The sequence below is a fragment of the Myxine glutinosa genome, chromosome 1 (assembly GCF_964187855.1).
Source record: "Myxine glutinosa chromosome 1, kmMyxGlut1.1, whole genome shotgun sequence".
Classification (NCBI taxonomy): Eukaryota; Metazoa; Chordata; class Myxini; order Myxiniformes; family Myxinidae; genus Myxine; species Myxine glutinosa.
This window is the reverse complement of record NC_136261.1, coordinates 447,999,404-448,018,766: the sequence shown is the minus strand read 5'-3', so window position 1 is coordinate 448,018,766 and position 19,363 is coordinate 447,999,404. Positions and strand designations below refer to the sequence as shown.

Below are 19,363 nucleotides of genomic sequence, written 5' to 3'. Positions count from 1 at the left end.
AAATACCCCAAAGAAACCGAGGCTTCAAAAGGCCCAGAGGATCCAAAAGACCCAAACAATCCCAAGGACCCAAATGACAAAGAGGACCCAAAAGACCCCAAGGACTCAGAAGACCCCCAAGGACTCTGAAGACCCAAAATACCCCAAAGACCCAAAATGCCCTGAAGACCCTAAAGAGCCTGAAGACCCGAATGGACCCCAAAGACCCAAAATACACTGAATACACTGAAGACCCAAACGACCCCGAATACTGTTAAAGACCCAAAATACCCTGAAGACACCAAAGACCCAAAATACTGAAAAGACCCTGAAGACCCAATTATTTTATGATTATTATTTATTTATTTTCATTATTAATCATTTATTTCTTTTCTTTTTCATCTGGACAATATCTCAGGCACCTTTTGAGCTAGGAAGCTGATATGTGGACACGACAGTGACCAAGTGATGTGGCTATAAAGGATCTTTCTGATGTATTGATTAATCAATTAATCGATTAATTATTTAGTGATTAATCAATTAATTAATTTTTTTATTAATGACAATTAATTTTAAAACGTTGCAGCTCTAAATTACGAGTGCTTCAGAGTATGCTATTAGCCAATTGATTAAGAAAATATTTTATGATCATTGTTTATTGATTTTAATTATGCAGTTAATCAATCAATTATTGTACATCTCTCCCACCAACATCTAGCCTGGTGTTGGCTTAGCGGTTAAGGTTCTGGCTTGGGATCCTCGGATCCTGGGTTTGAATCCTGGTCAATCGCTGAATTAAAGGCCAGGGGGGTTGACAGCCTGTCATCCTTCTGAGGTCGGCAAATTGAGTACCAGTTCACTGGTAATTCCCAGTGTGTCGCAAGAGGCGACTAACAGGGTTGGCGGCAGGAAGGGCATCCGGCCATAAAACATTGCTACAAAAAGGGGACCACGGTGCCAGAAAAAGGCCAACCCCCGCTCTGTGGGGGAAAATGGCCTCTAAAGGTGGTTCCTTGTTCTCCCACCAAATTAATTCTCTGAGCTGCACGGCGGTAATGCAGGGCGCCGAAGGTGCCCCAGCAATGCCGCACTGGAGGATATTTATTTATTTGGCATGGGGGCGGTGTACTTTGAATGTATCTGGACTTGTTCATGGTATCTCCACTGTACGCATGGTATATCCACGTACACACGGTCTTATTGGTATGTTTGAGTGCCTTTGTGCATGAGCAAGTCCCATGTAGGGGTTAATAGACATCAGGTCGATTCCAGGACAATTGACTGAGATAATAAATAGATGTTCCCTTCATATTTGCCTTGAACATTGAAAATGAATCACTTACACTTTTGTTTTCTGGAACCTCACTCCATGTTCCCAATAGCTTTAGGTGGATGTCCCTCTCCGTATCCTGTCGCTGAATTAATGCCCTTAGACCTGGTCAATCTTAACTGAATGACATTATGCTCACCTTTAGCAGTTACATCGCAACAAACAGATTGTTCACATATAAACCCATCATGTTCATTGTCCCCACCCCAACACCTGCAGCTTCTCCATCCAGGTCAGCGACCTCGACAAGCTCTTCATATTCCTACCCATAGACACTAGCTTTGAAGTAGTCTTGCACCGAGTGTGGAGGAAGAATGAAATTCATCGAAGTTTCCTTGGTTTCTACACGATGGGAGAAAGTTCATTTTCTCCACGTACACATGGTCTTATTGGTATGTGTGTGTTTGTGCCCGAACGAGTGAGGGTCCGAGTAGACGGTTGCATACAGTTGCTCAATACGTAGAGTGCGATACGCAACTCCCTTTTTTGTTCAACCTGAGACATTCACCACTGACCAACACTTGTTCGGTTTTTCCCTTCAGGGCAGTTTTTTAAGGAACCAGCCATCAATATCTTCAACATCAGGCCTGGTCAAGAATTTGACAAGCCAATTGCCACCATGCAGGTTAAGGGTCACACTCTCCAAGTTACCAGGTAAATCTGGTGCTAGTTAATCAGTTGATAGGTTGCATGGCAATCTTACTATAATTCACCAAATGTCTATCTGTGTCCGTTCGAAGGTACCGTAAAAACGGCTGAACCGATCGCAAGGATATTTTGGGTGGGTAATCCTGGGATCTCCGGGAGTAAAATAGGCTATATTGTTTTTCCAATTTCAGCTTTGGCCTCCAGCATTTTCAGGTTTGGACTCCCACATAACATTATTTTTCCGGGTGCCACACAAATGGCTGCACTGATTGGACTCGGGGACCTCGGACAAAAAATCTTTTATAAGGACAGGGGTTGAATCCCTGCTTGAGAGAATGCCATCCCCCTCCCCGCCATCACAGTCGTCTCTCCAACTCACGAGATATGCAGAAAGGATGACCCAAAACCAATTATCTTCTTTTTGATTCGCATATAAACATCACTAGAAGTAAATAATGACCTCGGCCAAAGTTCAAACGAAGTGAGTTTAATCTCTACACGAGAGAATTCCACATAGCTATTTGGGTGGAGTATACACAAACAGATCGCTTTCTCCATCGATCTTGCCAAGGCCGTAACACCTATTGGCTCAAAATCCTTTTAACTGTTGACTTGGTAGTTTTTACAATGAAGGAAACATTAACAGTTGTTAAAAGTTTTTTTGTGATTAATTTGTGATTGGAGTTATGTTGTTTGGAATGAAAAAAGATATTGAGTTCAAGTAAATGACAACTTGCCGTGATCGTTTCAACTTTCTAAACGTGAACTTCGCGGATCGCCATATTATATGCAGATTCGCCACGGACCCACAATCGATGTTTCGATACGTGAACATACCCATTTGTTTGCGAACGGGTTCGTTTTTCATGGAAGTCCTTCACGAACTTGCTGTCGATGTCTGATGTGTGACTGAGGGTGCTACAGGAATGTGGAATTTATTGGTTTCATGCTTTAGCATTCGCCGTATCTGCATTGGCCGTTTGCTTCTGGCCTCCCACCCATGCACGGGTATCTCACGAGTACAAATAACTTGTAGATGGTCCCAAAGTTTTAGCAATGATATAATAAGTCTGATATAGAAGGACATGTTCAAGTCCTGGATAATCCATGTCATCCCTCTTTCCCCATTGGTTGTAGGGCAAGATTAAAAATTGGGCAAGATTAAAAATTGGGCAAGATTAAAAATTAGACACGGGCCTGTAAAATGCAAGGGGAAAGCGGAGCGCATGCCACAGGTCGACAGGTATTAATTGATTATTGGATATAAGGAATGAGCACAGCATCAGGCAGCAATGGGGAAATAAATAGGATTAGGGAAGGGAAGTGGAGAGCTCAGAGTTGGAAGGTTGTCAAATATATATCCATTGCATAGAGTAATTTCATGGCAGATTATGTACAGTTTATCTCGTATCAAAGGAAAGCCATGATGGATGCAAGAACATGAGGAAAGACAATCAACGGGATACTATTTAAATGATTAGAAAAAAAATGAAGAAAAAAACCCGAAAAATAATACAATTGCACTTTTTGTTAAAAAAAAAAATAGGATCGGTAAAAATATTGAAAAATAAGAGCCAAGGCTTGAACACAAATATGGGCCAGAAACAAGGGAGGAGTGAATATATGTATCAGTCTGCATGGAATCGTGTTCATGGATGTGGTGGCAGCAAGAACACCTCGGTTTAAATATAATTGGATGGATATCGAGAAACAATGGAGTGGAGAGGGGTCAGAAGGGTACAGCGAACCTGCAAACAATTGGGGTAGAAGGGTACAGGGAACCTACAAACAATGGGGGAATACAAAGGTACAGAGATCCTACAAACAATGAACAGTGGGGGGGGGGGGGGGGGTAGAAGGGTACAGGGAACGTGCAAACAACAGCAGGGTGGAGGAGGCAGGATGGAAGTGTGCAGGGAACCAACAAACGGGGATAGAGTGGTACAGATAACCTACAAACAATGGGGATAGAGTTGAAACTGCGTACAGACAATTGGGGGGGGGGGGGGGGTAGAAGGGTACAGAGAACCTACAAATAATGTGGATAGAAGACTATGGGGAACCGACAATGACGATAGAAGAGAAGAGGGACAGAAATAAAAGGAATATCAGGTGATCGTCATGGTATGTGCATTTCATCAGATCGGTTTCAAAACTTTGGGGGTAGGTGAGAGATGGGGGAAGAAGGGGCGGGGGGGATGGGGAGGGACAGAGGTTCCTCCTCCAGGAGACGGTAAATTTGCATATGCTATGTTTTTGTTTGCGAGTACAGAAAAGTAAAACATTAAATTTGCATACGTTATCTTTTTGTTTGCGAGTATAGAATAGTAAAACATTAAATTTGCATACGTTATCTTTTTGTTTGCGAGTGTGGAATAGTAAAACATTTAATTTGCATATGTTATCTTTTTGTTTGCGAGTATAGAATAGTAAAACATTTAATTTGCATATGTTATCTTTTTGTTTGGAGTCTAGAATAGTAAAACATTTAATTTGCATACATTATCTTTTTGTTTGGAGTCGAGAATAGTAAAACATTTAATTTGCATACATTATCTTTTTGTTTGGAGTCGAGAATAGTAAAACATTTAATTTGCATACATTATCTTTTTGTTTGGAGTCTAGAATAGTAAAACATTTAATTTGCATATGCTATCTATTTGTTTGCGAGTATAGAATAGTAAAACATTAAATTTGCATATGTTATCTTTTTGTTTGGAGTCTAGAATAGTAAAACATTTAATTTGCATATGCTATCTTTTTGTTTGGAGTCTAGAATAGTAAAACATTTAATTTGCATATGCTATCTATTTGTTTGCGAGTATAGAATAGTAAAACATTAAATTTGCATATGTTATCTTTTTGTTTGGAGTCTAGAATAGTAAAACATTTAATTTGCATATGCTATCTTTTTGTTTGGAGTCTAGAATAGTAAAACATTTAATTTGCATATGCTATCTTTTTGTTTGGAGTCTAGAATAGTAAAACATTACATTTGCATATGCTATCTTTTTGTTTGGAGTCTAGAATAGTAAAACATTTAATTTGCATATGCTATCTATTTGTTTGCGAGTATAGAATAGTAAAACATTAAATTTGCATACATTATCTTTTTGTTTGGCTCTGGTGTTGGGCTAGCGGCTAGGGTGCCGGCTTAGGATCCTAGGATCCTGGGTTCGAATCCCAGTCGATCGCTGAATTAACGCCAGGGGGGTTGACTCAGCCTGTCATCCTTCCGAGGTCGGCTAATCGAGTACAATTCACTGGTAATTCCCTGTTTGTCGTTAAAGGCGGCAAAAAGGGTTGGCGTCAGGAAGGGCATCCGGCCGTAAAACATTGCTTCAAAAAGGGGACCAAAAAAACAACAACTACCATGGTCCCCGAAAAGGCCAACCCCCGCTTTGCGGGGAAAAATGGCCTCTAAACGGTGGTTTTATCTTTTTGTTTGGAGTCTAGAATAGTAAAACATTAAATTTGCATATGCTATCTTTTTGTTTGGAGTCCAGAATAGGAAAACATTTAATTTGCATATGTGATCTTTTTGTTTGCATGTAGAATAGTAAAACATTAAATTTGCATATGCTATCTTTTTGTTTGGAGTCCAGAATAGGAAAACATTTAATTTGCATATGTGATCTTTTTGTTTGCATGTAGAATAGTAAAACATTAAATTTGCATATGCTATCTTTTTGTTTGGAGTCCAGAATGGGAAAACATTTAATTTGCATATGTGATCTTTTTGTTTGCATGTAGAATAGTAAAACATTAAATTTGCATATGCTATCTTTTTGTTTGGAGTCCAGAATAGGAAAACATTTAATTTGCATATGTGATCTTTTTGTTTGCATGTAGAATAGTAAAACATTTAATTTGCATACGTTATCTTTTTGTTTGCATGTAGAATAGTAAAACATTTAATTTGCATATGTTCTTTTTGTTTGCGAGTGTGGAATAGTAAAACATTAAATTTGCATACGCTAACTTTTTGTTTGCGAGTATAGAATAGTAAAACATTAAATTTGCATATATTATCTTTTTGTTTGCGAGTGTGGAATAGTAAAACATTAAATTTGCATACGCTATTTATTTGTTTGCGAGTATAGAATAGTAAAACATTTAATTTGCATGTTATCTTTTTGTTTGCGAGTATAGAATAGTAAAACATTAAATTTGCATACGTTATCTTTTTGTTTGCATGTGTGGAATAGTAAAACATTAAATTTGCATACGTTATCTTTTTGTTTGCGTGTGTGGAATAGTAAAACATTTAATTTGCATATGTTATCTTTTTGTTTGCGAGTGTGGAATAGTAAAACATTAAATTTGCATACGCTATCTATTTGTTTGCGAGTATAGAATAGTAAAACATTTAATTTGCATATGTTATCTTTTTGTTTGCGAGTGTGGAATAGTAAAACATTTAATTTGCATATGTTATCTTTTTGTTTGCGAGTGTGGAATAGTAAAACATTTAATTTGCATACGTTATCTTTTTGTTTGCGAGTATAGAATAGTAAAACATTTAATTTGCATATGTTATCTTTTTGTTTGCGAGTGTGGAATAGTAAAACATTTAATTTGCATATGTTATCTTTTTGTTTGCGAGTATAGAATAGTAAAACATTTAATTTGCATATGTTATCTTTTTGTTTGCGAGTGTGGAATAGTAAAACATTAAATTTGCATACGTTATCTTTTTGTTTGCATGTGTGGAATAGTAAAACATAAATTTGCATACGTTATCTTTTTGTTTGCGAGTGTGGAATAGTAAAACATTTAATTTGCATATGTTATCTTTTTGTTTGCGAGTATAGAATAGTAAAACATTTAATTTGCATGTTATCTTTTTGTTTGCGAGTGTGGAATAGTAAAACATGAAATTTGCATACGCTATCTATTTGTTTGCGAGTATAGAATAGTAAAACATTTAATTTGCATATGTCATCTTTTTGTTTGCAAGTATAGAATGGTAAAACATTAAATTTGCATACGCTAACTTTTTGTTTGCGTGTAGAATAGTAAAACATTTAATTTGCATACATTATCTTTTTGTTTGCGAGTATAGAATAGTAAAACATTAAATTTACATACGCTAACTTTTTGTTTGCGTGTAGAATAGTAAAACATTTAATTTGCATACGTTATCTTTTTGCTTGCGAGTATAGAATAGTAAAACATTTAATTTGCATACGTTATCTTTTTGCTTGCGAGTACAGAATAGTAAAACATTTAATTTGCATACGTTATCTTTTTGCTTGCGAGTATAGAATAGTAAAACATTTAATTTGCATACGTTATCTTTTTGCTTGCGAGTATAGAATAGTAAAACATTTAATTTGCATACGTTATCTTTTTGCTTGCGAGTATAGAATAGTGAAACATTAAATTTGCATACGTTAACTTTTTGCTTGCGAGTGTGGAATAGTGAAACATTTAATTTGCATACGTTAACTTTTTGCTTGCGAGTGTGGAATAGTAAAACATTAAATTTGCATAATATGAAATTCTCATCTTCAGCCTCGGTGTTCTCCCAAATAAACATGTGATGAGGTTTTTATTGGAACCACGCGTTCCAAACCGAGCGATTTGTACGCAATGGCACCCACCATATGTCATTTCTACCCAGGGGGCACCAAATGGATTACCGGACGCACAAACACGGGCGGAGATCTGGTGACGCGGTCACCTGCTGGTTCGTGCATCACAATGCAAACGGTTTGATCGACGGTGACCATTCGAACTACCTCATGCCAGACATGTACAGTTTCTTAGACACGCGTGGCATGGTATAAATGGCACACCTGTGTGCGCCAATGTGCATGTCAGGTAAAACAGATTTAAACAATCGTCTAACATTCATGGCCAACAATGAAACACAGATTTTATCTGTACCGCATGTTGTATTAAAATTATACATGTATGTTGGGTGGACTTTTCTTTGACAAAAGGAACTGTGCGAGTTCAACCCATTGGTTGGACAGATCGCCTAACTCCACCCACAACTTCTATATGATGTCTGCCAATTTAGGAACCCTTCAGAAGCCTCTCACAAGCAGCCATTTTACTGCGGAGTTCGGAGGTTGTGCAGGTCCTTGTCATTTCCGAATATTCTCTCACAATTGAGAGTTGAATCTGACGGACAGGTTTCTGTGAAGTTGGTGATCGCATAATATGGGAGCAGAAAGCGTTAAATATGCTGCTTTTCAATGTGGGAATGCCGGTTTTGCTTTTATGAGCGAGATGGTGAGGAAAGGGGGTAGGGGGGGGGGCTCCACCCCTCAGTTGTACTCACTCAAAATCACCTAATATCGACTGACTCAAAATCACCAATCAAATATCTACCCCTCACTCAAAATCACCAATCAAATATCTACCCCTCACATCACCAATCAAATATCTACCCCTCACACCACCAATCAAATATCTACCCCTCACACAATATATATATATAAATATATATATTCAAAATCACCAAATATCTACCCCTCACTCAAAAATCTACCGACTCAAAATCACCAATCAAATGTCTACTCCTCACTCAGAATCACCAATCAAATATCTTCATCACAAAAAAAAAAAAAATCACCAAATCAAATATGTACCATCACAAAAAAATCACCAAATCAAAAATCTACCCCTCACAAAAAAGAAATAAAAAAAAAATCACCAAATCAAATATCAAATCACAAAAAACAAAACACCCTCGGAAAAAAAAAAATCACCAATCAAATATCTACCCCTCACTCAAAATCACCAATCAAATATCTACCTCTCACACCACCAATCAAATATCTACCCCTCACACATCACCAATCAAATATCTACCCCTCACACATTACCAATCAAATATGTACCCCTCACTCAAAATCACCAATCAAATATGTACCCCTCACTCAAAATCACCAATCAAATATCTACCCCTCACTCAAAATCACCAATCAAATATCTACCCCTCACTCAAAATCACCAATCAAATATCTACCCCTCACACATCACCAATCAAATATCTACCCCTCACACATCACCAATCAAATATCTACCCCTCACACATCACCAATCAAATATCTACCCCTCACACATCACCAATCAAATATCTACCCCTCACACATCACCAATCAAATATCTACCCCTCACACCACCAATCAAATATCTACCCCTCACACATCACCAATCAAATATCTACCCATCACACCACCAATCAAATATCTACCCCTCACACCAATCAAATATCTACCCCTCACACATCACCAATCAAATATCTACCCCTCACACCAATCAAATATCTACCCCTCACACATCACCAATCAAATATCTACCCCTCACACCAATCAAATATCTACCCCTCACACATCACCAATCAAATATCTACCCCTCACACATCACCAATCAAATATCTACCCCTCACATCACCAATCAAATATCTACCCCTCACAAAATATCTACCCCTCACGCAATCACTTAAATCTATAGAACATCAAATGAACCAAGCAACTGGAGCATTCGCAGAACACACCACCCCGCACCGTCGATCAACACGGGGTATACGAGCGGCGCATTTGATTGGTCGTGATGTAAAATGCTGTAATATTTTGTCCAGGTACTGCCAGACGGAAGGGTTTCGAAAATGACAAAAAGCGATTTGTGTTCGACATTGTTCAAGTATATAATTTAAATTAAATAAGATATTTTAAAGGTTGTAGAAAAAAAATATATAAATAACAGAAGTTTACCGCCGTTGCTGCAGCGGCTCTTACACCACCTTATTCAACACGCTACGTTAGTTTGGTGCTTGTTCGACGTGTCCTTTAAGACGTCATTAAAAACGGTACGTTTCCTGTTTGGAATGAGTTTAAATTTGACCGTCAGACAGGCAGACAAAATTCTCTCTTCTCTGCGCATGCGTGATTGGGACAAAATCAAAGTACAGGTGAACTGCAGGTTTGCTTTCCAATTCATGTTCAAAATATCACATTAAATTTAAATGAGGTTGTTCCTCAATCATAAACTGACGTTTACAGACAGAACAGAGGTTAACCAATTGCTAAACCGCACTTTTTGCTTTACGTGCGTGCGGTAAAATCTACACCCTCAAATCATAAGAAGATTTACCCCATCAATCAAAATGTTTGAAGAATCACCAATTACCCATGGTGCTTTGCTCATTTCAGCAGATGGTGTCCAATCTTTGGATAATCCTTCATGGAGCACAATGAAATTGCAATATCACCTTTTTATTTCATTTTTAAACAAAGCTGCAGGTAAAACAGGTAACAGCAATTCGGATCAAGGCAAGCCGTGACGAGGGCAGTGGGTCATCCAGGACTACAAGGCATCATTTTTCCAAACGGACCGGAAGAGATGCTGGAAGGCACGACTAGGTTCGTGGCGAGTCCGAGTCTCGCACGTCGTGCCAACAAAGCTCGATGACGAGTGGGACTCCAAATTGGCAAAATGAAAAACAATTGGAAGAAATACTGATGGCAAATATACAAAATGGTTCAAAATATATAGAAACGTTTGCACACACAGGGTTAATACGCACAGAAAATTTGGTGGAATTTGTCACAACGGAAGAGGAAACCAAGGCTGGAGGACACAAAGCATGGATAGAAATCTGAATGTCGTCACCCCCCCCCCCCCCCCCCCCCCCAAAAAAAAAATCTTCATTTGATTTTCACCCACAGCACAGCAAAGAGTAGTAGTGGACATTTTGATCAGACAACCACAACGTGGAAAGGGCTGCCAGGGATGTGATCTTCGCCCCATTTCACCACCAGAATGTAGTCGCCACGCTCGGACACCGTGTAGCTCACGGTGTAATTGTTGTTCCCGACGTGTTTCGCCAAGACTTCATCACAAGGCCGGGTGGGCCCACGCATGCCGACCAAAAGCAAGTTGGTCCCTTGAGGCAGAGAGGAAGAAGGAGAGGAAGAATCAGGCACAAAATTCCGCCCTGAGACCCTCTTCGCAAGATTGTAACAACCCAGGAAGAACAACAGTTTGCTTTTAAACACAAGTTGTGCATCTCCTCCATTGCTTCGCCGAAGGGTCCAATAAAAAACACCAATTTTTGATGGTGTAAAAACACCAATCGACAAATACACCTCCAATTTTTGATTGTGTAAAAACACCAATCTACAAATACACCTCCAATTTTTGATTGTGTAAAAACACCAATCTACAAATACACCTCCAATTTTTGATGGTGTAAAAACACCAATCTACAAATACACCTCCAATTTTTGATTGTGTAAAAACACCAATCTACAAATACACCTCCAATTTTTGATGGTGTAAAAACACCAATCTACAAATACACCTCCAATTTTTGATTGTGTAAAAACACCAATCTACAAATACACCTCCAATTTTTGATTGTGTAAAAACACCAATCTACAAATACACCTCCAATTTTTGATGGTGTAAAAACACCAATCTACAAATACCTCCAATTTTTGATGGTGTAAAAACACCAATCTACAAATACACCTCCAATTTTTGATTGTGTAAAAACACCAATCTACAAATACACCTCCAATTTTTGATTGTGTAAAAACACCAATCTACAAATACACCTCCAATTTTTGATTGTGTAAAAACACCAATCTACAAATACACCTCCAATTTTTGATGGTGTAAAAACACCAATCTACAAATACACCTCCAATTTTTGATGGTGTAAAAACACCAATCTACAAATACACCTCCAATTTTTGATGGTGTAAAAACACCAATCTACAAATACACCTCCAATTTTTGATGGTGTAAAAACACCAATCTACAAATACACCTCCAATTTTTGATGGTGTAAAAACACCAATCTACAAATACACCTCCAATTTTTGATTGTGTAAAAACACCAATCTACAAATACACCTCCAATTTTTGATGGTGTAAAAACACCAATCTACAAATACACCTCCAATTTTTGATTGTGTAAAAACACCAATCTACAAATACACCTCCAATTTTTGATGGTGTAAAAACACCAATCTACAAATACCTCCAATTTTTGATTGTGTAAAAACACCAATCTACAAATACACCTCCAATTTTTGATGGTGTAAAAACACCAATCTACAAATACCTCCAATTTTTGATGGTGTAAAAACACCAATCTACAAATACACCTCCAATTTTTGATTGTGTAAAAACACCAATCTACAAATACACCTCCAATTTTTGATTGTGTAAAAACACCAATCTACAAATACACCTCCAATTTTTGATTGTGTAAAAACACCAATCTACAAATACACCTCCAATTTTTGATGGTGTAAAAACACCAATCTACAAATACACCTCCAATTTTTGATGGTGTAAAAACACCAATCTACAAATACACCTCCAATTTTTGATGGTGTAAAAACACCAATCTACAAATACACCTCCAATTTTTGATGGTGTAAAAACACCAATCGACAAATACACCTCCAATTTTTGATTGTGTAAAAACACCAATCTACAAATACACCTCCAATTTTTGATGGTGTAAAAACACCAATCTACAAATACACCTCCAATTTTTGATGGTGTAAAAACACCAATCTACAAATACACCTCCAATTTTTGATTGTGTAAAAACACCAATCTACAAATACACCTCCAATTTTTGATTGTGTAAAAACACCAATCGACAAATACACCTCCAATTTTTGATGGTGTAAAAACACCAATCGACAAATACACCTCCAATTTTTGATTGTGTAAAAACACCAATCTACAAATACACCTCCAATTTTTGATGGTGTAAAAACACCAATCTACAAATACACCTCCAATTTTTGATGGTGTAAAAACACCAATCTACAAATACCTCCAATTTTTGATGGTGTAAAAACACCAATCTACAAATACACCTCCAATTTTTGATTGTGTAAAAACACCAATCTACAAATACACCTCCAATTTTTGATTGTGTAAAAACACCAATCGACAAATACACCTCCAATTTTTGATTGTGTAAAAACACCAATCTACAAATACACCCCCAATTTTTGATTGTGTAAAAACACCAATCTACAAATACACCTCCAATTTTTGATTGTGTAAAAACACCAATCTACAAATACACCTCCAATTTTTGATGGTGTAAAAACACCAATCTACAAATACACCTCCAATTTTTGATTGTGTAAAAACACCAATCTACAAATACACCTCCAATTTTTGATTGTGTAAAAACACCAATCTACAAATACACCTCCAATTTTTGATGGTGTAAAAACACCAATCTACAAATACACCTCCAATTTTTGATGGTGTAAAAACACCAATCTACAAATACACCTCCAATTTTTGATGGTGTAAAAACACCAATCTACAAATACACCTCCAATTTTTGATGGTGTAAAAACACCAATCTACAAATACACCTCCAATTTTTGATGGTGTAAAAACACCAATCTACAAATACACCTCCAATTTTTGATGGTGTAAAAACACCAATCTACAAATACACCTCCAATTTTTGATTGTGTAAAAACACCAATCTACAAATACACCTCCAATTTTTGATTGTGTAAAAACACCAATCTACAAATACACCTCCAATTTTTGAAACACCAAATTTTGAATTTGCACGCGACAAACATTGCAAATCTCTGAATCTCAATGACGATGTAAAAGTGAAACACGAAATCATGTTTTATAGCACGAGTAGTAGTAATAGTAGTACCAGTAGTAATAGTAATAGTAGTAATAGTAGTAGTAATAGTAGTAGTAATAGTAAGTAGTCAGCTTCTTCCATGTACGATATATTTTTCTCTTTCTTTAATAACTGTCACTATGTATAATTTTGTGTGCTCCTTTCCATGTCCGTCACACTATTCTGAAGAGTTCCTGTTCAGTAATAAAAATGGTCAGGTTTGAACCAGGACAAATTCTCCGAGTTATGCTAAAACAGCTTCGTGATTAAACGGACACATTTTGCAACTGAAGCGCTTGTTCAAAGTGCATCAATTATTAGATTTCCACCGATACCATTTTTGTTATCCTACGACTACAGGAACCCGATGAAACCAAGCGCAACACGCCAGCGTCCGCATGCCGCTCCTTTTAGTAACGGATGTGACACACAATAACTTAAAGAACATCAAAAATAACTTCAAACACCAGGCTTTGGGGCCTACCTGCCTCACTGCAGTCAACCTGGAAGACGTTGCTCTGACCGAGAGCGGCATGGTCGAGGCCTCGGCCTTTAGAAACGACCTCGCTGGCATCAGAAGAAAATTGTGGATCCATGCCGTAGCCGCGCCCCATGACCGAATGGGGCACCGACTCCACCATGAAGGAGGACGATTCTTGCAGGCCGGGTCCACCGGCAAGGCGAGGACCTGCCACGAGGGACAACAACTTATTGATAAAACTTTCACGATGACCAAGTTTCAGATTTTATCTACTAGAATATACATTGCATAATGACAGGTGGCAAGGACAATCAAACTATTGCTCCTGGGCCACTGGCATGTGGAGCAAACCTGCTTTGTACTCGCTCGTACCACAAACATTGCACCTGTCGCTAACATGTTGGACCCAATAATAATCACCAAACCATCTTAATATGCAGTTAATATCAAATACTTTAAAAAAAACTCTTGTACCAGTGATCTTGGCTTTGAAGGGACTACCAGGGATGTGGTAGGGTCCACCATACTTCACTGCAATGAGGTAGATGCCAGGAGCCATTGGTGTGTACGTCACATGGTATCCCTCAGCAGTGTCCTTGCAGTCCATTTGAACCTTAGACGGACCATCGATCGTGATGGAAAGAGGTCCGGCTCCAGATCCTCGAGCCGTTTTGACCTCAAACTCAGCTGGACATCCTGCAGGAGAACAAGCGATTGGACTTGCACAAAGTCAACACAAACACCCATCGACCAACACACCTACCGACACCTGAAGCTTCCCAAACACACCTACAAACACTTGAAGCTTCACAAACACCTACCAACACCTGAAGCTTCCCAAACACACCTAACAACACCTGAAGCTTCTCAAACACACATACCAACACCTAAAGCTTCACAAAAACCTATTGACACCTGAAGCTTCACAAACATACGTACACCTAAAGCTTCCCAAATACACCATCAGGGTTAGCAGTACAAATATTGAGACATCCAAGGATTTTGCCATCTATCTATCTATAATTCCAGCAATCTCTGTGTGTGTGTGTGTGTGTGTGTGTGTGTGTGTGTGTCTGTGTGTCTGTGTTTGTTTGTTTGTCTGTGACCGCTGTTTCTCGACAACCACGGGTCCGATATACTTGAAACTTGCCAGGTATATTGCTGGGGACCCGAGGATGTGCCTTTTCAAGGTTTTAAATTAATCGCAGAAGTAGTTACCGAGCTATGTCCAAAAAACGATTCAACCAATCAGAGAGCAGCGAGCTATCACGTGTGCCGAACGTGGCGAACAGACTCTGCCTCGGATGGCACATTTGAGAGCGTATTCATTTATTTCCCGTCGGCAAACTATGTTGGCGCTATGTTGGCGTTAAACTATGTTTTAAAACTAATTAAAACTAATTTGCGATTCTTTCGCTTTGCGATGCGATTTGCGATTGCGTTAAACTCGCTCGGGCGTTAAACTATGTTTTAAAACTAATTAAAACTAATTTGCGATTCTTTCGCTTTCCTGCGCATTTGTGCATGCTATGGCGATTTCTTTACCAAACTCCGCAAGCCGTTAGCTTTGGACCAAACCATTTCATGTAAATAGAGGGGGGGGGGGGGGGGGGGTTGTCACCGTACTCGCAAGCCGGTCGCTTTGGACCAAACCATTTCATGTAAATAGAGGGGGGGGATTGTCACCGTACTCGCAAGCCGTTCGCTTTGGACCAAACCATTTCATGTAAATAGAGGGGGGGGGATCGTCACCGTACTCGCAAGCCGTTCGCTTTGGCTTTGCAAATGGACCAAACCATTTCATGTAAATAGAGGGGGGGGGGGGGATATACTTTTAGATATATATATAGTACGGGCATGCCCTAGTATCTATAAAACACAGTGTGTGTGTGTCATGTTACCGATAGACTCCTAAATGGAGAGGCTCACGTACTTTATATTTGGCATAGACATAGCCATTGAGCCTGGGACGAACATGGCCGAGACCATATTTGACGAGATCCATATTTTTTATTCATATTTACCTCAGCGCATTTGAGCGAAGTACCCTCTAATCTCAGCTGGTTCCAGAGCAGCTCGCTGATTCGCTCAGAGCGATCACGTGATGTTCCATTCCCGCCGCCAGACTGATTCGCTCAGAGCGATCATGTGATGTTCCATCCCGTGACACGTCACACGTTTTTTTCACCTTTATATGCGATCGTGTTTTGTATCGATTTTGTGCGATATGAATTAAATGTCTTTGAAACAGCTGTGAAACGTCTTTCCACAACCCTTCCGTAACCGATTGGAGCAGTTTATTGCCGCACAAAACGAGATCCGCGAAGCGAGTTGGTCGAGTCGTGCTGACCAAGATGGCGACCACGGCGGCTTCACTTTTCACCGAGTATGAGCGTTCTATATATTTTCAATTCAGTGCGCCCGTGATTTGTGGCATAGACATGACCATTGGGCCTTCACGGTGTAATTTGTGCGAGGCTTTTGTCCGAGTGAGCTTGAGTCGAGAGGGCGAATGTACGGGTTGGGAATGTACGGGTCTCCCTTCCCCCACCCGGCAACGCCGGTACTGGAGGACGTCTACACGATCGGCGAGTCTCCAAAATCCGCTTCGTGCTGTTACGAATATGCAGGACTAATGTCCGATTGATGTGCTGCTCTCCGACCATGAGAACTGCAACGTCATTGTTGACTGGCCATCCCCTTCCCTCCCCCTTACCCCTCCATTTTCCCCCTCCCCCTCCATTTTCCCCCTCCCCCTCCATTTCCCCCCCTCCCTCCTCCCTTTTCCCCCTCCCCCCTCCCCCCCTCCCTCCTTCACCCTACCCCCTCCACTTCTCCCCTCCCCCACCCTTCTCCCCCTCCCCCCCTCCCCTGCCCGGCAATGCCGGGTACTTCTACCGGGTCCCCCCCCTCCCCCCTCCCCCACCCCTTTCCCCTTCCCTCTCCCCCCTTCCCCCCCTCTTCCCTCACCCCTCCCCCCCTTCCCTCTCTCCCTGCCCCCCTCCTACCCCTCACCCTCCCATCCCCCCCCTTCTCCCCTCCCCCTCCCCCTCCCACTCTTCTCCCCTCCCCCCCCCCCCTCCCTCCCCGGCAATGCCGGGTACTTCTGCTAGTCAAGGATAGAGGAAGACGAAGAAGGAGCAAGACCAGTCTATTTTGTCCATATCAGGAGGATGAGTCGAGGGCGGTTGCATACGGAAGTATCACATGATCACCATTGAAGCATTATTTGGGTTTCACATCCTCAGACACACAAGGTGCTGTTGTGAAAGCACAAATTAAACTTCACACTATTTTAAAAGATGGAAGGTAAACCGAGATTACCCGGGGATGTGTAATCCACCTGGCACGAGGTAGCCATACATAATTGCATCATGCGCAGCGATGATCTGAAGTATCCTTTTACCGACGCCATATTTGAGATCGTCCCCAAATCAAAACCCACCCGAAAATAAACAAACATGGAGCACAAACACGGCTCAAGGATGAAGAAGACAAACTCACCGTCACACCGGTGTTCAAACCAGGTCCAAACGCAGACACCAGGCTCGGATCCGCGGCAAGGCCCGCTCACCAACATGCAACTTGAACGGACTTCCGGGAATGTGACTCCCATCCAACTTGACGTGTACGTTGTGCAGACCATTCTCATGTGGTAAAAAGCGAATGGCGTACTTGTCTGCGGTAATTGAAAGCAATGACAACCAATTAAATGGATACCAACGCCATGGTTACGTGCTCAAACAGGAAGACCGTGCACGTCACATCAAAACAAAACAAAAAAATTAGTTTGTACCTTTGTCAACTTCGGAAATGCGGCAATCCGTGACGGTGCCGGAAGGTGCGTGCACCTCGGCATCAAGGTTGCCACGAGCACCATTCAGATTCACGGAAAACGAGGCCGGGTGTTCGCTTTCAGGCTCGTTCCCTGGAAAGTACGATGGGTTTAATGGGAAGGGCGACAAAGATGGTGAAGAAAATCTCTTGGAAGGGAGTGAAACCCTCCCCGACCCCAATGAGGCAAAGCGAGTCGAGACGTCGTCCAAACTGTACCTGCAGTCTGGTGACTGTGAGGAGACGAGCAGCGTCCGACGTCGCGGTCACAGGAACCATGAACGGGCTGTCTGGGATGTGCTCATCGTTGAAGCGGATCGACACCTCGTATTCTCCTGCAGGAGCACGGCAATCGATAAATGAAAGTCTCGGAAAGCACCTGGTTACAAAAAAACCAAGTCATCGGCATCTGTCTGGTCGTACCTGCTTCCTGTACGATGTACGACACGGTGCAAGAACCGTCCTGGTGGTCGTCAAATGAGATGTCCGCCTTGTGTGGCCCCTCAACAGCGATGGACAATCCGCCGGCACCCGCCTCTCGGCTCCAGATGGTGAACTCGGCTATGTGAGCAGGAAGACATTCGATGACAAACAATGGTGTAGAGGAAAAATGGCGTATCGAGGAAAAATGATGCTCGGGGCGGCCGCCCCTTTCGCCCCTTTCACCCCGCCTCCCTCCCCCCCCCCCCCCTTCTCACTACGCCAGTGATGACAAACTAGATGCAACTTGATACATACGTCGAGATAGAATAATCTTTACAGGGTGAACGGCCTAAACCATCTGACTGAAAAATGCACGGAATATCTTCACAAAACTCGCTACGCAAAATTCCTCCTACCATTTCCAAGACCAAAGTCTTACCAGGAAAGTTGTGTATCACACCAAAAGCAATGACATCGTAACCCCACGTCAAGCAGGTGCATCCCGCTCACCTGGTACTCCAGCTTCTGCCCTCTCGAGGCCAGGCCCTGCAGCACGCACTTTGTGGGCGCCACCCTCACCGAGGGGTCCGACGGTGAACTGGAAAGGACTTCCCTGAACGTGAGACCCATGATGCTTTACGCTAACCGTGTGTACTCCCATCTCCTCGGGAACAAAACGGATGCAGAACGTGCCCTCCGAAGCACCCTGCACCACCTCCGCTGGAATCGTTTTGCTTGACGGTGTCACCACATCCGCCTTCAGTTCAGATGCATCCATCGCTGTGTAAAAATAAACATATCAATAGATTAATGTATAGTAAAGTAGATGTTCAACTGTGGGATGTTGCATTTGTCTATCTGTCGAAGGAAAGTGTGAGAAGGACCGATAGGTGAATTTGGCAGGTAACCATCCAATCAGAGCAAACGAGGTCACCCCACGAGAGGGTGCAAACTATTTACTGTGGGCTTCAAGTGAATGTGTGAGCACCATTGCTTTCAACTTCCCTTGGGCTTCAAGTGA

General features: G+C 41.0%; 2 protein-coding genes across 2 annotated transcripts in view; one reads left to right on the top strand and one right to left on the bottom strand.

Annotated features, from left to right (window-relative positions):
- The window catches only part of LOC137418719 (inter-alpha-trypsin inhibitor heavy chain H3), a 124,929-nt gene extending 117,052 nt beyond the window's left edge, over positions 1-7,877 (top strand). The window contains exons 18-20 of the mRNA XM_068104832.2: positions 1,529-1,701; positions 1,852-1,963; positions 7,584-7,877. Of these exons, the coding sequence (XP_067960933.2) occupies positions 1,529-1,701; positions 1,852-1,963; positions 7,584-7,749 (451 nt within the window). The 3' untranslated portion in view covers positions 7,750-7,877. The remainder of the gene's footprint in view (positions 1-1,528; positions 1,702-1,851; positions 1,964-7,583) is intronic.
- Positions 7,878-10,172: 2,295 nt separating this feature from the next.
- LOC137418728 (filamin-C) overlaps positions 10,173-19,363 on the bottom strand; it is a 96,126-nt gene continuing 86,935 nt past the window's right edge. The window contains 11 exon segments of the mRNA XM_078770878.1: positions 10,173-10,859; positions 14,089-14,292; positions 14,560-14,772; positions 16,776-16,785; positions 17,590-17,648; positions 17,651-17,764; positions 17,882-17,992; positions 17,995-18,013; positions 18,139-18,254; positions 18,343-18,480; positions 18,853-19,122. Of these exon segments, the coding sequence (XP_078627004.1) occupies positions 10,672-10,859; positions 14,089-14,292; positions 14,560-14,772; positions 16,776-16,785; positions 17,590-17,648; positions 17,651-17,764; positions 17,882-17,992; positions 17,995-18,013; positions 18,139-18,254; positions 18,343-18,480; positions 18,853-19,122 (1,442 nt within the window). The 3' untranslated portion in view covers positions 10,173-10,671.